Source organism: Oryctolagus cuniculus, chromosome 21 (genome assembly GCF_051225735.1).
Source record: "Oryctolagus cuniculus isolate XC-2025 breed Fujian yellow rabbit chromosome 21, ASM5122573v1, whole genome shotgun sequence".
Classification (NCBI taxonomy): domain Eukaryota; kingdom Metazoa; phylum Chordata; class Mammalia; order Lagomorpha; family Leporidae; genus Oryctolagus; species Oryctolagus cuniculus.
In genome coordinates this window covers 25,476,792-25,493,841 of record NC_142887.1, presented here as the reverse complement: position 1 = coordinate 25,493,841, position 17,050 = coordinate 25,476,792, and the positions used below count along the sequence as shown (strand labels likewise).

The 17,050-nt window shown below is 44.7% G+C and overlaps 1 protein-coding gene across 6 annotated transcripts in view; it reads right to left on the bottom strand.

Moving 5' to 3' along the window:
- Positions 1-17,050, bottom strand: part of LOC149119863 (uncharacterized) — an 80,523-nt gene that overhangs the window by 33,136 nt on the left and 30,337 nt on the right. For 4 of the 6 annotated variants that reach the window (XR_016227280.1, XR_016227282.1, XR_016227281.1 and 1 more), the window contains one exon: positions 8,812-17,038. The exons of the other annotated variants lie outside the window; for them this stretch is intronic. Coding sequence is in view for 1 of the 4 variants with exons in the window: in XM_089323313.1 (XP_089179439.1) it covers positions 17,004-17,038 (35 nt within the window). In the remaining 3 variants the exon portion in view is untranslated. Of the gene's footprint in view, positions 1-8,811; positions 17,039-17,050 lie in introns of those variants that run through there. 6 annotated transcript variants of the gene reach the window in all.

The following is a 17,050-nucleotide window of genomic DNA, read 5'->3' as shown; positions in this document are numbered from 1 at the left end:
TTCTCAAATGATTTTTCTGTATCAAAGACGATCAGTTTTCCCCTTCACCCTAGCAACACAGTGACTTGCATTTATTGATTTTTAGTAATTGGTTTTTTTTATATAAAACTCATGTACCAAACTCGTTTAAAGAACGAGGTTACTTCCACAAGTCTGTGGAAAGTGGAATTAAATGGTAGGTTTATTCTGATGCAAAAAAATTTGAAATCTGTGCACACAAGGAATCTTCAAAGGTTTGTTCATGAGAACGTGTTTTGAGAAAACCATGGATTTCAGGAGTTTTTGCATCAAAATAAATTTATTCTTTTTTTTTTTTTTTTTTGACAGGCAGAGTGGACAGTGAGAGAGACAGAGAGAAAGGTCTTCCTTTGCCGTTGGTTCACCCTCCAATGGCCGCCACGGCTGGCGCGCTGCGGCCAGCGCACCGTGCTGATCCGATGGCAGGAGCCAGGCACTTATCCTGGTCTCCCATGGGGTGCAGGGCCCAAGGACTTGGGCCATCCTCCACTGCACTCCCTGGCCACAGCAGAGAGCTGGCCTGGAAGAGGGGCAACCAGGACAGAATTCGGTGCCTTGACCGGGACTAGAACCTGGTGTGCCAGCGCCGCAAGGCGGAGGATTAGCCTAGTGAGCTGCGGCGCAGGCCAATTTATCCTTTTTTAATTCTTATTTTTTGTTAAAGGCAGAGACACAGTGAGAAAGACAATCAGAAAGAGAGACACTATCTTCCATGTGCTGCTTCACTCCCAGAAGTCCTGTAACAGCTGGGACTGAGTCAGGCCAAAGCCAGGAGCTCAAAGCTCAATCCTAACTGATGGACATGTGAGTTGTTTTCACTACTGCTGTGAACATGTGCACACATGTTTTTATGTGGGTCCATGTTTTCATTCCTCTTAGGAACATACCTAGGAATGAAATCACTGGGTCATATGTCATCACATTTAACTTCCTGAGGAACAGCAGACTGTCTTCTGAGGTGGCTACAGCATTTTCAAATCCCACCACTGGTGTACGAGAGTCCTGACTACTCCGCATCCTACCAGCACCTCTAGGGTCCGCTGATGACAACATCCCAATGGGTGTGCAGCGGCACTGTGCTGTTTTGCTTTGCACCCCTGATGGCTAACGATGTCAAGCACGTTTTCACGTGTTTATTCGATTTGTTCTCCTTGGAGAGATGTCCGCTGACAGCCTCTGCTCATTTTCTGATGGTCCCCCACTGAGTTGCAGGAGTACTTCATTTATTCTAGAGATCGACCCCTTATCAGGTACACGATTTGCCAACATGGTCTCCTCTCTAGATATTCTTCCCACTTTGACAGTGTCTTTTAAAGCACAGGAGTTTTTATTTGTTGTTGCTGCTTGTGCTTTTAGTGTTGTATCTCAGAAACCGCAGCTTATCCAAGGTCACAAGGATTCAAGTCTGTTTTCTTCTAAGAGTTGTACAGTTTTGGCTAACTTTTAGGCCTGTAATCCAGTTTTTAAAAAATTATTTGAGAAGAAGGAAAACAGAGAGAGAGAGAGAAACACGTGTGTAAGTGTTCCCACCTGCTGGGTCATCCCCAAATGAGCACAGCAGTTAGGGCTGGGCTGGGACTGAAGCCAGGCAGCACCCAGCGACTTGAGCCCCCATCACTGCTGTCTCCCAGGGTGATGCTGGCAGGAAGCTAGAGTCAGGTGCTGGAGCTGGGCACCCCAACCTGCCTCCTAACTGCCTGGCCTAGCGCCCAGCCTTTAAATCCATCTTCAGTTTTTGTGTATGATGTGAGGTGTGGGTTCAGATTCATTCTTTTGCACCTCTGTTAAAAAGCAAGTGACTGTACGAGTTTGCTTCCAACCTCTCAATTATACCCCACTGGTCTCTGTCTCCTTACACTAGTGCCATACTGGCTCGATTCCTGTTAGTGAACTTGTAAAACCAAAGCTCAGGAATCCCTCAAAATGATGCTTTCCAGCATTGCTTCAGTTATTCTGTGCCTTTCAAATTTCCATATAAATGTTAAGATCAGCTTACGAATTTGTGCAAAGCAGCCAGTTAGGAGCATAAAAGGAGCACACTGAGTCTGCAGAGTAACTTAGAGCATACTGCCATCTTAAGTCTACTGACCCACAAATCCACACATTCAGAAGTTTTCACATTTGTGTTTGGGTTGCACTGTGTTCTCCCAAAAGATGCTGAGGTCCTAACCTCCACAGCTGGGAGGTAAGGTCACACGACCATATTTGGAAATAGGGACTTAGAGGACTTAAGATTGGGTCTTCTGGGAGGGCCCTAACCCAGTGTGACTGGTGTCTTTATAAATAGGGGCACATCCACACACACAGATAGCACGCCATGAGATGGATGGGGGCTGATGGAGCAGAAGCCAAGAGATGCCAGAGAACCAGGCAACCATGAGACAGAGGAGAGGCACACGTTCTCCTGCACAGCTCTAGGGAGGAGTTGGCCTTGACCCTGGCCTTCAGGCCTCCAGCAATGTGAGAGTGCGCTTCTGCTGTTTCAGGGACCCATTTGGTGGTACGGCAAAGCAACACAGTAAGGTTTGTACTCTTTTGTTAAAGTGATCCCTAAATATTCTGTTCTTTCTGACACTATCATAAAGAGTTATGTATAGATTATGTATAGATTTATTTATAGATTTTGGGGGCTGGTGTTGTGATACAGTGAGTTAAGCTACCACCTGCAATGCCAGAGTCTCATATGAACACCAATTCAAGTCCCAGCGGCTCCACTTCTGATCCAGCTCCCTGCTAATGTGCCTGGGAAAGCAGTGGAAGATGGGCCATGTGTATGGGCCCCTACCACCCATTTGAGACACTCTGATGGAGTTCTAGGCTCCTGGATTCAACCTGGCCCAGTCCTGGCTGTTACAGCCATTTTGGGGAGTAAATCAATAGATGGCAGATTAATCTCTGTCTCCTTCTAACTCTGCCTTTCAAAGAAATCTTTTTAAAAAATTAATACATTTTTCAACTTTGATATTGAATCCTGAAACCTTGCTGAACTTTCTTACTAGTTCTAACAGTTTATTCCTCAGGATTTTCTACATATAAGATCATGTCATCTTGGGGCCACCAAGATGGGTGCTGGTTCATGTCCCAGCTGCTCCACTTCCAATCTAGCTCTCTGCTAATATGTCTAGGAAAGCAGCGGAAGGTGGCCCAAGTAGTTGGGCTCCTGCACTCACATGGGAGAGAAGAATCTCCTGGTTCCTGGCTTTGAATCAGCCCAGCTCCAACAGTCGCGACCATTTGGGGAGTGAACCAGTGGATGGAAGACCTCTCTCTCCCCCTTTCAAATAAATAAAATAAATCTTTTTAACAAATCAAGTCATCTGCAAAGAGACAGTTTTTACTATTCCTTTTTCAATTTTGATGTCTTTTCTTCTTCTTGACAAATTGCCCTGGTTAGAATCTCCACATGTTGAATATAAGTGGACACTCTTGTCTTCTTCCTGATCTTGGCCAGTCTTGTACAATATTATACTAGCTGTGGGTTTTGCCTAGATACTCTTTACCAGATTGAAGAATTTATCTTCTGTAGCTTATTGTGTGTGGTTTTTTTTTTTTTTTTTTTTTTAAGATTTATTTATTGGAGCCAGAGCTGTGGCGTAGTGGCTGAAGCTGATGCCTGAGGCACTGGCATCCCATATGGGCACTGGTTGGGGTCCCGGCTGCTCCAATTCATCGGCAGCAGATGATGGCCCAAGTGCTTGGGCCCCTGTGCCCATGTGAGAGACACCGAAGAAGCTCCTGGACCCCGGGTTTGGACTGGTCCAGCTCTGGCGGTAGCAGCCATTTGGGGGAGTGAACCAGTAAACAGAAGCTTGCTCTCTCTCTCCCTTTCTCTAATTCTTCCCTTCAAAAAAAGGCAGAGTGACAGAGAGAAAGTGAGAGTGAGAATGAGAGAGAGAGGGAGAGATAAAGAAAAAACATGAATATCTTTCACCAGCTGGTTCACTCCCCAGATGTCCCCACCCCACCAGCCAGGGCTGGGCCAGGCCAAAGGCAGGAGATTCATCCAGGTCTCCCACGTGGATGATGGGACCTAAGCACTTGGGCCATCTTCTGCTGACTTCTCAGGCCATTAGCAGGAAGCTGGATCTCAAGTGGAGCAGCTAGGACACAATCGGTGCCCACATGGGATGCTGGCATCCCAGGTCGCAGCTTTACCCACTATACACCAGCCCTGAATGATTTTTATCATAAAGGAATGCTGAATTTTGTCAAATGCCTTTTCTGTGACTACTAAAAGCATGTGTTATTCATCATTTACCAATGATGTGTTGCCTTATTAATCTAACAGTTATTTTACAGATTTATTTATTTGAAAGTAGAGTTACAGACAGAATGAGAGACATAGAGAAAGGTCTTCCATCTGCTCGTTCACCCCCCAAATGGCCGCAATGGCCAGAGCTGAGCCGATCCAAAGCTAGGAGCTTCTTCCAGGTCTCCCACACAGGCACAGGGGCCCAGGCACTTGGGTCATTTTCTACGGCTTTCCCAGAACATAGCAGAGAGCTGGGTCAGAAGAGGAGCAGCCAGGACATAAAATGGTGCCCTTTTGGGATGCTGGTGCTGCAGACAGAGGCTTAGCCCACTATGCCACAGTGCCAGCCCCAAAGCAGCACTGATTAGTTTTTGGAGGTTAAACCAACCCTGCATTCCTGCAACAAATCTCACTTGGTATTACAATAACTTTTATCTATTTCTGGATTTGGTTTGCTGATATTTATTCAACAACTTGCACATCTATATTCTAGAATATTTTGGTCTATGGTTTTATTTTCTGTGATGTGTGTGGTTTTGATGTCAGGATAACAGTGGCCTCAGAGGAAGCTGGGAAATGTCCTCTGCTCTCCTACCTTTGGAAGGATTTGTGAACAGCTGGCATTTACTCTTTGGTAGAACTCACCAGGAAAGCTATCTAGGTTGGACTTTTCTTTTTGGGAAGATAAACTTTAAAGTCTAGTTCAATTTTTAAACTTAATATATGTGTATTCAGATTTCCTATTTTTTCTTTAGCTTTGGTATTTTGTATCCTTAGAACAATCTATTTATTCTCTGAGAAAAATAATTTGTAACATTTCTTTATAAACTTTTAAATCTTTGTAGGGTTTGTAACAATTTTTTTAAACTCATTTCTGCTTTTAGTTTATTTACTTATTTGAGAAGCAAAGAGACAGAGAGAGCTTCTATCCACTGGTTTACTCTTCAGCCTGGCCTGGGGCAGGATAAAGCCAGGAGCTGGGAACTCGATTTGAGTTGAGCCATCATCGCAGCTTCCCGGAGTCTGCACTGGAAGGGAGCTAAATCAGGAATAAAGTTGGGCATCAAACCAGGCACTCTTATAAGGGAGGTGGGCGTCTTAACCAGCATCTTGGCCACTAGGTTAAACGTACCACCCTCATTTCTGATTTTGGTAATCTCTGCCTTTTTTCCTCGGCTATTTTAGTTAAAGACAGTATTTAAAACTTTTTTTTAACCACTATTGTTTGCTTTCATGGATTTTCTTATGTTTCCTATTTCACTGACTTGTGTTCTGAACTCTACCTCCTTCCTCTAATTACTGGAGTTGGATTTGCTGTTCTGTGTCCAGTTTCTTCAGATAGAAGCAGGTCAGCACTGTCAGGCCTTTCCCTTCCTCTGTGTTGTGGCATCCCACACATCTTCATGCTTGTATTCATTTTAATTCAGGTCAAGGTACTAACATCCCTCTCATTTCTTCTCAGACGCAAATGTGGGCAGTTCAATTTCCAAGTGCTTAATTCTTTTCAGGTGGCCTCCTATGGTGAATTCCTACTTCAATTCTCTTGGCCTGGAGTAATGTGAATAATTTGAATCCTTTACAATTTGTTTACCAATGCTCCACCTGCATTTGCAAAGACCTCTTTGTCATTATTGGATGGAGAGGTTATAGATCTGAGTTGAAGTTGGTGGGTAATTCTGCTCAAATTTCCTACATCCTTACGTCTCATCCTTCTACCAATCACTGCAAGAGAAGGGAGATCTCCAAACACAATTGTTGCATTACCTTTTCCTTCCAGTTCTGTCAGTTTGCATCACAGACTTGCGGGCTGTCATCGGGAGCACTATCTTCCTGATGTGCTTGGTCCTTCTATCATTACGAATTGTTCCTCTATTTTTTTTTAAGATTTATTTATTTTTTATCTGTAAGGCAGACTTAGATCGAGAAAGAGAGACTGATTCCACATGCTGGTTCACTCCTTAAATGCTATAAGGCCTGGGCTGGGCCAAGCCAAAGCCAAGAGCCTAGAACTCCATCAGAATGGTCTCCCGTGTGGGTGCAGGGCCCCAAGTACTTGAGCCATCTTCTGCTGCTTTCCTAGGCATATTTGCAGGGAGCTGGATCAGAAGAGGAGGCTGGGACTTAAAATGGGGCTTATATGGGATGCTGCCTTCACAGGTGCGGCTTAACCTGATGCATCACAACACCAGCAACCCCCCACCCCGCCTTGTTTTTAGCAACAATTGCTGAAGTGCATTTTGCTTGGTATTATTATGGCTACTCCAGCCACTTCATGGTTTCTGTTTGTAGGACATATCATTTTCTATTCTTTTCAGGTCTTTGTGCCTGTTAGTCTAAAATGTACCTGTTGGGAACAGGTATTTGGTGCAATTAAGTCGCTGCTTAGAATGCTGGTATCCTGAGCTGGCACTGCGGCTCACTAGGCTAATCCTCCGCCTGCGGCGCCGGCACACCGGGTTCTAGTCCCAGTTGGGGCGCTGGATTCTGTCCCGGTTGCCCCTCTTCCAGGCCAGCTCTCTGCTGTGGCCCGGGAAGGCAGTGGAGGATGGCCCAGGTGCTTGGGCCCTGCACCCCATGGGAGACCAGGAGAAGCACCTGGCTCCTGGCTTCAGATCAGCTCGGTGCTCTGGCCGCAGCGGTCATTGGAGGGTGAACCAACGGAAAAGACCTTTCTCTCTGTCTCTCTCTCACTGTCCACTCTGCCTGTCAAAAAAAAAAAAAAAAAAAAAAAAAAAAGAGAGAGAGAGAATGCTGGTATCCCCATCTTTTGAGGGCCTGTGTAGAGGAAATAAGGCCGCAAGCAGAGACAGAGCAGCAGACCCCTCCTCCCAACACAGGCCCTGAGAAGTGGCTGCTCGCAATTAACTAGTGAAGCACTGCCCACTGTTACCTTGTCTACGGAGGGAAGAAGTCCTAAGTTCTGCTTCTGTAACTCCAGTCATGAATCTGGCCTAGTAAATCTGTCCCTAGTATCTCTTCTACAAACATACCAGGCCCACCAACCATTGGAAGTGTGGTCCTAAGTCCCGAAGGCTGCAATTTAAACCCGCCAGTGCTGTAACAGCTAAGGTATGATGCTGACGAACCTATAAACATTGTAAGAAACTTGGGATTGTCGCTCGGCTGAGCCTGTTGGCGTAATCAACTGCTGCCATCCTCCACTGTCTCTGGTGCCTGTTTGAACACAGGGAGTCTTCCCATCTCAGATTTCCGTAACACCTGTGTTTGAGTGCAGGCTCTGCTTCTAACCCAGCTTCCTGCTAACGCCCACCCTGGTAGGCAGTAATGATGGCTCAAGTATTTTGCTTCCTGCCATTCACATGGGAGACCCAGACTGAGTTCATGGCTCCTGGCTTTGCCCTTGCCCAGTCCTAGCTGTTACATTCATTTGGAGAGAGTGAATGAAGAACTCTTTCTCTTTCAAATAAAACAAGAATTTTAAAAATGTGTCCCTTGCAAATAGCACTTATTTTGGATCTTGCAGCTGGACAAACATTGTCTTTGGAATATTTATTCCATTCATATTGAATAGAATTACCGATAATGGCTGGCTTTACATCTGTCAATTCGCTGTTTGTTTTCTATGACATCATCATTATTAACATAAACACAGATGCTACAGTATACACAGCCATAATTTATCAATTACCTATCTTACATTTAGGTTCCCAGTTTTTCACTTAAAAAAAGATTTACCTATTTATTTGAAAGTCACAAAGAGAGAGAGAAAGGGAGGGAGGAAGGGAGAGAGCTTGATCTTTCATTCACTGGTTCACTCCCCAGATGGCAGCAATGGCCAGGGTTGGGCCAGGCCAAAGCCAGGAGCTTCATCTGAGTCTCCCACCGGGGTTTCGGGGACCCAAACACTTGGGCCATCTTCCACTGCTTTCCCAGGCTATTAGCATGAAGCTGGATCAGGAAGTGGAGCAGCCAGAACTTGAATCAGTGTCCATACGGTATGCCAGTATCGCGGGCAGCAGTTTTAATCTGCTATGCCACAGTGCTGCAACCCCCCGTTTTTCCAGTTTCATAAATAATGTTCAGATCAACAACTTTCTGTATCTATATCCTTGAAATACACTTCTGTAAGTGGGACTACTGGGTAAAAGGTGTTATGTATTACATATACTGACATGTAGCACCAGATGTTTTCCATAGAAGCTGAATCATTACCTGCCTAAAACCAACCTTTGAGGGAGCCTGGTTTCTACCTCTTGCCCAAACTAGGTTTTGCCCACATTTTACATCTTTGGTAATCTGGCAACATCTTATCAACTTTGACTTCTTTATTTAAGTAGTTCATTTTCTCCTTTGAAAAGGCAAAAAATTTTTAAATAATTGCATATAAGGGGGCCTCAAAAATTTACGGGTAACATAATATGAAAAAATTAAGCAAGGATTTCAAAAGCTTTTGCATCCAAATAAATTTAGCTTTTAACTTCATTTTCCATAACCTTTTTGAAATAATTTCATATTATGTATTTACAAGTATAATAAAGTATTTCTAAAAGATGTGAGAGCCACGTTTTCTTGAACTGCCATGCTGGGGGAAAACAACATCTCAAATTCACTTTGAAATGGATTTTGTACCGCCGCCGTGGCTCACTAGGCTAATCCTCCGCTTTGTGGTGCTGGCACACCGGGTTCTAGTCCCGGTTGCCCCTCTTCCAGGCCAGCTCTCTGCTGTGGCCAGGGAGTGCAGTGGAGGATGGCCCAGGTGCTTGGGCCCTGCACCCCATGGGAGACCAGGAGAAGCACCTGGCTCCTGCCATCGGATCAGCGTGGTGCGCCGGCCACAGCGCGCAGGCCGCGGCAGCCATTGGAGAGTGAACCAACGGCAAAAGGAAGACCTTTCTCTCTCTCTCTCACTATCCACTCTGCCTGTCAAAAAAAAAAAAAAAAAAAAGATTTTGTAAAAGCTAGATTGATGAAGGGAAGGGAGGCAAAGAGATGGCTACGTGACACAGAAACAACATCAGGGGCCGGCGCTGTGGTGTAGCAGATAAAGCCGCCACCTGTGGTGCCAGCATCCAGTGTAGGCACCAGTTCGAGACCCGGCTGCTCCATTTCCGATCCAGCTCTGCTATGGCCTGCGAAAGCAGTAGAAGATGGCCCAAGCCCTTGGGCCCCTGCAGCTGTGTGGGAGACCTGGAAGAAGCTCCTGGCTTCAGATCAACACAGCTCTGGCCATTGTGGCCAGCTGGGGAGTGAACCAGTGGACGGAAGACCTCTACCCCCCCCCACCCCGCCTCTCCTTCTCTGTGGGTAGCTCTTTCAAAAAAATAGATACTCCATAGAGTGTCTGCTGTGTAATCCTTCCATCTTGTCCACATTTGAAAAAATAGTAAAATGGTAGAAAAAACATATTAACTTGTAGTACTTTAGCAGTTTCTTCTCCTTTTTAAAACCACCTGTGTTCCTGTCACAGACTTGTACTGCTTTAGATACTGCAGCTTTACAGTACATTCTAGTATTTCATGCTTCCTCAAATTTCCCAGGGTCCTCTCTTCTAGATGAACTGTAAAATATTTAAATATACTGAGCTAACAAAAATCCTGTCTGGGAAAAATAAACCCTTAAACTTCCAAATACTCCTGCTGGTATTTGTTGTTAGAACTGCATTAAGTACAAATGTTATTCTAGTAAAATCAGAGACCTCTTCGTTTTTTCAAATGCTTTTCCTTTATTAAAATTTTATAATTTTCATTTTGCTAAATGTTGTTGAATTGTAAATGGGGTCTTTTCCCCCACCGTGTTTTCTAAACTGTCAGTGCTGGGAACCAGAAAAGCTACTAACTAAAGCAACGGCTTGTCTATGTCTGCTATGTTTCTGCTGTTTGAGCTCTTGTGGAGTTCCAAATCCTCGTGAGAACATTTGTGTATTTATTATCTGAGGCAACGTGACCCTCACATGTGGTATGATGAGGGACAAGACTCGCTGAGCTGGAAGTCAACCATGTTGCATCACAACATCACGGCAGCACTGAGGGGGTGTCTGAGAAGAAACTGCCTCGTGTGAACTGGGGCGGACTAGGTGAGAGCAGCAGGAAAGTGAAAAAGAAACGCAGCTGAAAGCACCTACTGACGCAACTGTGACGCTTTCCTAAACACTGAGTGTGACATCAGATGCTACCACTGCGTTATTTAACATTACTTTGAACAGTTTGATTTTTCAAATGCAAAAAAAATACTAGTATTCCAAGTGTACAGTATGTGATATACTCATTTAGGAAAAAAACAAATTTTCTTGATGTTAGTTTAGCAATGGAATGAAACTTTAATTAATAAAAAAAAAGCTTCTGGTTAGTATTGAGGTGTTTGTTCTGGAAGATTCCATTGTTGCTGAATTAGATAGAGGGTTCTAAAGTCCACTTGGAAACATAAAAGGTAGCAATGTCCAGAAAGGGGAGAGCAGCATGTGTGGCAGGTGGATTGGCGGCCCGAATGACAAAGGCCCTATCAGGAAAGCACAGCACTCACACGTAAAGATGAAGCAGTAAGACCAAAGGCCAGAAGCAGACCTCCCCAACCACTGGCAGGAAATACGTTTTCAACAGTATTAACACAACTCACTATTCGGGGAAAAAACTGAATCTACATCTCACACCACGCATCAAATACATTCTAAGTGAATCAAAAGTTCAATGAAAATAGAAAAATTGCAGCAATGGTCTTTCATAACTCTGGAGTGGGGAAAGGCCTTCTGAACTATACTCAGCATCCACAATGAAAGAAAAGCTATTTAACTCCATAAAAATCACAAAGTTCTATGCAGGAAAAGAAACCTCTAACCACAAATTCAGAATACAACTGGCAGAGAGGGAAAAATATCTGCATCTCCTGTCACGAAAAGCAAATCTCCCTGATATATAAAATGACAATGAACAAAACTAAGATTAGGCCATTCTGTGAAAAATCCAAAAACCCGGTAACATCTCTATTGGCAACGCTGAAGGAGGCACTCTCCTGGGTCACAGGTAAGAGTGTCAACTGGTACAACACACTCTGGCGTTGGCAACTTGTTAAGAACCTTCACAATTACACCTGTATTTTGCATTTTACCCAGCAATTCTAATTCCTGGAATTTATCCTACATAGCTACTAAAAACAGGAATTAACACATGTCATGGTTTTGCTACGCAGAACTGTTTGTAATAGAAAAAGACGGTGATCTAGAAGGAAACCAGTTACACAGAAAATTAGGTTCCTGGTGGAATATCCTCTAGGGTACCCCCTGCCACAGAACCCCCCAAACTCATGAAGAGACTGCTCTTCATGCAGTGATCGGTAAACTCTGGTATCAGAAGTGAAGGAACAAAGCGAGGAACCGTGTGTGGAGGAGGACCCGATCTGTGTAGAGGGAGGAGGGCACGGGTTCATCTCCACGTGCTGTGTCTGCATTCACCCAACACAGAACTAGCTCTCAGGGGGTGGGAGCAGGCGGGGCGAGGCAGCAATAAAGGACCAGGGCTGTCAGGTCAATGGTTAAATAAATGCACATGCAGCTTTCTAAGGTTCTGGCAACTTTCCCGAAGGCTAGGGTTGTGCCATTTTTGAAATTTTGCTAAGCTAGTAAGAAATGATATCATAGTGTTTTTTTTTTTTGTTTTTTTTTTTTTTTGACAGGCAGACTTAGACAGTGAGAGAGAGTGGCTGCTATGGCTGGCGCTGCGCTGATCTGAAGCCAGGAGCCAGGTGCTTCTTCCTGGTCTCCCATGCGGGTGCAGGGCCCAAGCACTTGGGCCATCCTCCACTGCTTTCCCGGGCCACAGCAGAGAGCTGGATTGGAAGGGGAGCCACCGGGACAGAATCGGGCGCCCATTGGGATATCGGCGCCGCAGGAGGAGGATTAACCAAGTGAGCCACAACGCCGGTGCCCTCCATAGTGTGGTTTTAATATGAAAGCTTGAAATTGGGTTTACTGAGGTATAATTTACACACAGAAACACTCCTCGTTTGTCTTGTGACAAACAGCACTCAGTTCCCGCACGCTATCCCAGGTCCCACTGCCTTTTCCAGAATGTCAGGAAATGCCACACACCGAACAATACCCAGCTTTGTGCTGGGCATCACTGAGCGCACGGAACGCTGGGATCAACGGTCTGTTCCTCCTCATATCCCAGTGTGGTTTCCACGCGAACCTCACTCCTGAGGGGCAGAGCACCTTCTCCCGAGTTCCATGCTACCTGACTTCCTTTCCTGCGAACTGAATGTTCAGGTTTCTGTCTCGTCTTGCATTGGGTTTTTCTTCTTCTCGTGTTCTGAGAGCTCCTTGTGTATTAATGATATTAACCCCGCTTTGTGACATAGATTCCAGTGTTATTCCATGGTCTGCTGTTGACTTTTGGATATACAGGCCCTTGAATTTCATGCAGTCAAATGTGTCAACATATGAGATCGAGTCAGAGTTAGAAATACTTCATCTGGACAAGGATTTTTTGGATTTATTCCAAAAGCAGAAGCAGAAACATCAAACTTAACAGCTACTGTCTTGCAAAGAAAACAACAGAGTTAAGAGACAGCTTATAGAAGGGGAGAAAAAAAATCTGCAAGCCACGTATCTGATAAGGGGTTAGTATAAAAACCATGTCAGGAACGCTAGAAAACAACCCAACTAAAAAGAAGAGACCTGAAGAGACATTTCTGAAAAGACATACAAATGGCCAAATACGTAAATGAAAAAATACTCGGCATCACTCATCAGGGTAACTTATTACCTACCTCAATGAGACACTTCTGCACACCTGTCTGAATGGCAATTATCAAAAAGACAAAAAAAAGTGTTAGAGAAGATGTGGAGAACAGAATCCTTGCACTCTGTGGGAATGTGAATTAGTGCCACCACTATGAAAAACAGCATGGAGAGGCCCCAAAAAGTTAAAAACAGGACTGCCATAAGCCCAAGCACTCCCATCCAGAGGAATGAAATCAGCACCGCGATGAGACATCTGTGTGCCCACGCTCCCTGCAGCACTGGTCACTGCAGCCAAGACACAAGTCACCCAGTGTCCACCACTGGACGAACGGACAAAGAAAACACGGAGCACACAGCTACACACAGCGGGGCATACCGCAGCCTGTAACACGGAAGAAGCCCCACCATCTGCAACAACATGGAGGAAACCGAGGCGACTGTGTGAAATGAAGTGAGCCAGACACATACACATGCCTTCTCTCTGGGGGACGAAACGGCGGATGACCAGAACCTGAGACCACCAGGCTCCTGTCCACTGCCCTGCGGCCCTGCCACGCCGCAGGGGAGTTCATCGGCCCTTTGCCGTGTTGAGTTCTGGGGCTACTTTACTGCTGTAATTTGAGGCCACTGTGTCACAAAGTAAGGGTGACTTGAACAAAAGCTCCATGTCAGATAGGTGAACGGCCTATCTGACTGTCGATCCACCTGATAACCCAGACAGCTCTTAAGGGACCACCAGTATGGTGTGGACATGCTGGACGAAGGGACGACCCCTGGAGGAATTATCTGTGGTTTTTTCCAATTTAGTAGTTCTGGACCTTGGCTAATCACAGGTAACAAACCGTGGAAAGTGGAACCACAGATGAGGCCGAGGGGACTACTGCACTGCCCAGGTCTCACCTGACACAGGAGCCACAGCGCAAAGTCAACCCCAAGGATAAAACTGGACGTCTTCTTCTAGACTGTCTTTCGGGGTTACAATGACTATATGGCAGAGAATACTACCGGTATCTGGACAAAGAGCCTTGGAAACAGCATGTTAGTACTGTCACCTTTTAAAAATATGTAAAATGGACTTAAAATTGGAAAGAGGAGCTGGCACTGTGATGCCCAGATTAAACTCTGCCTGAGACACCGGCATCCCACAAGAGCACTGGTTAGAGTCCCTGTTGCTCTACTTCTCATCAGCTCCCTGCTAAGCAGCCTGGGAAAGCAGCAGAAGGTGACCCAAGTGCGTGGGCCCCTGTACCCACGTCGGAGATCTGGAAGAAGCTCCTGTCTTCTGGCTTCTAGCTTGGGCCTGACCAAGCCCTAGCCTTTGTGGCCATTAGGGGAATTAACCAGCAGAGAGAAGATTCTCTCGCTCCCTCTCTCCCTTTCAAATAAATATTTTTTAAATAATAAAATTGGTAGAAAGAAGCATTCAGTGTTGCTTTGATCTGACTGAGCTACTGATAAACACACTGGAATTTGGATTTGTTTTGAAATAAACTGATACATGATACTTAAAGCTAATATGAACATGTAATCTGAAAATGTTTTGGTTACTACTAATCTCATGACGGGCCACAGAAATAAGGATTTAGAAAGTCAATGGAAAAATCAAAACACAAGAAATAAAGAAGACATATTACAAAAAGCTCACTGCTCAGACACACAATGCCAACCTTTTTACCATGCATCCATTTACAAAGCAGAACATGTTTTCCTTGGTATGACTTTGAATCACCAACGATAAGAGACTACAGTTTTTTCTTTTCTTTCCCTCTCCCTCTATGTATGTATATGCATAAATAATATATAAGCAAACAATAAATATGTATTTAGAGTTATAAATAATACATGTAAACACATAAGTGCATACATAAATATTTATAAAAATTTGAAAGGAAGAGAAGGAGGCAAGGAAGGAAGGAGAGAGTGTTCTCATCCCCTGATTCATTCCTCAAACACCAGCAATGGCCTGGGCTGGGACAGGCCAAAGTCAGAGGCCAGGACCCAGCAATTCAATTCAGGCTTCCCAAGTGGGTGGCAGGAACCCCACGGCTACCTCCCTCCATCCTGTTTCTGTTTGTTTAACCAAGGTATTCTGGTATTGCAATGATTATTTATTGAATACTTCCTAACATCTTTGGATAATTTAAGACAAATATTTAAACATCTGACAGTTTCAAAATAGTACATATTCTGGACTTTTTCCTCTGCCACTCTTTGACCTTATGAGAAACAGTTTGCGAGAAAAAAATAGCAAAGAAACGAGAAAACTATTTATTATGAATGGCAAAGAAAGAACTCAAGTCACTGTACTTATCCCACTCCACTTTAACATAATATTCCCTCTAGCACCAAGACTTATCTCTAATTGATAATGTGAGAGAAGATTCCACACAAGTGAAAACAGAAAATGCAATTACATTTTATTGCAAGAAATTTGGAAAACGTATTTTTAACAAAGTTAGCTATTCAAAAGTGTTACCTTAGGCTGTCTCTTAATAGCTCCTTCTCACAAGTGTGAAATTTAATGAAGGCAACAGCATTTACAAGCAAGACCAAAATGGTATCTTAATTACTAGCTGCAGTTTCTTAGGCAACAAGAGATTAAATGAAAAGAGAAATTAGTTTTACAAATGGCATCATACATCTTTATGTTACACCCCCTCCATCAAGTCGCAGATGGTTATGGATCTTGAACTTCCTAATATTGCAGGCAATCTTCTTTTCCCTGGGCACACCCAAATTCATCACTACTCTAAATTATGTATTTTTTTAGAATCACTTATAAGAGTTGAAGTGGTTTATCATAATGATTTCACACTTACTGACCACAGGGAAGAAGCATCTTCCTAATCGGGGTCTAAATGTATGCTCTGCTCCAACACTGGCCCTGCAAGCCCGCAGTGTACTCGCTGCACAGCATGGAGAACTCCCTGACCGGATGCAAGGTCCAGGGATTACTAACACCACATCTGCCAGCCGGAGCCTGGAACAACGTTACTCCTGCCTGCCATAGAGTGGAACTCTCGTCTTAAAATAGGCATTTATGAGGCCCACATGGGAGATGTCCTCAGAGGGGTGACTATAAAACTCCATGCACTGAAAAGAGCCTGGAGCTTCTGCTAATCATAGCTGAGTAGCTCCTATTGAAGTGACAATTCGACCTATGACAATGATAATCTCGACAAAGCATAGTAAAAAAGCAAAACCCCAACCAGATACAGGCCCTGGGAGAGTGATCAAGGTCAAGATTCTTGGCAGCAATCTTAAAAAAAAAAAAAACTTTTTTTTCTTGGCAAGGGGGTGAACATGGGATGGGTTTTCTGTCTTCTTCTTTGGGCAGGCCCCAATCCATGCCATGCACGGAGGTTAAAAAGTGCAACTCACGGGGCCGGCGCCCTGGCTCACTTGGTTAATCCTCCGCCTGCAGCGTCAGCATCCCATATGGGCACTGGGTTCTAGTCCAGGTTGCTCCTCTTCCAGTCCAGCTCCCTGCTGTGACCCAGGAGGGCAGCAGATGATGGCCCAGGTCCTTGGGCCCTGCTCCAACATGGGAGACCAGAAGGAAGCACCTGGCTCCTGGCTTTGATCAGCATAGCTCCAGCTATACCAGCCATTTTGGGGGTGAACCAATGGAAGGAAGACCTTTCTCTCTTTCTCTCTCACTGTCTAACTCTATCTGTCAAATCCACAGCTTAACTCTCTGGTCTCAAACAACAAATTTCAGGGCCAATGCAGCAGCTGGGAAGGAGATGCAGGCCATACAGCCAGAGTGGTGTGGTTACAGCCCCAAGACTGACGCGTACACCTGATGGGCAGCCTCCAAGAACCAAACCAACATTTTAGCTGCTTTCCACTGAGAGGGACAGAGGTGCTAGTTCCACTGACCTAATGGCCCAACCAAAAAAAAAAAAAAAAAAAAAATCAATACACTTATGAAGACCGTAACAGAATTCAAGTCTTTATGCTGCATCATTCATAATGTCTGGGATACAAGCCAAGAGCACAGCACATAAATGGGAAAATCTGAACCACACTGGACACTCAGTGGATCTTGACTCCAAGAGGAACCATTAGCTCTGAAAATACAG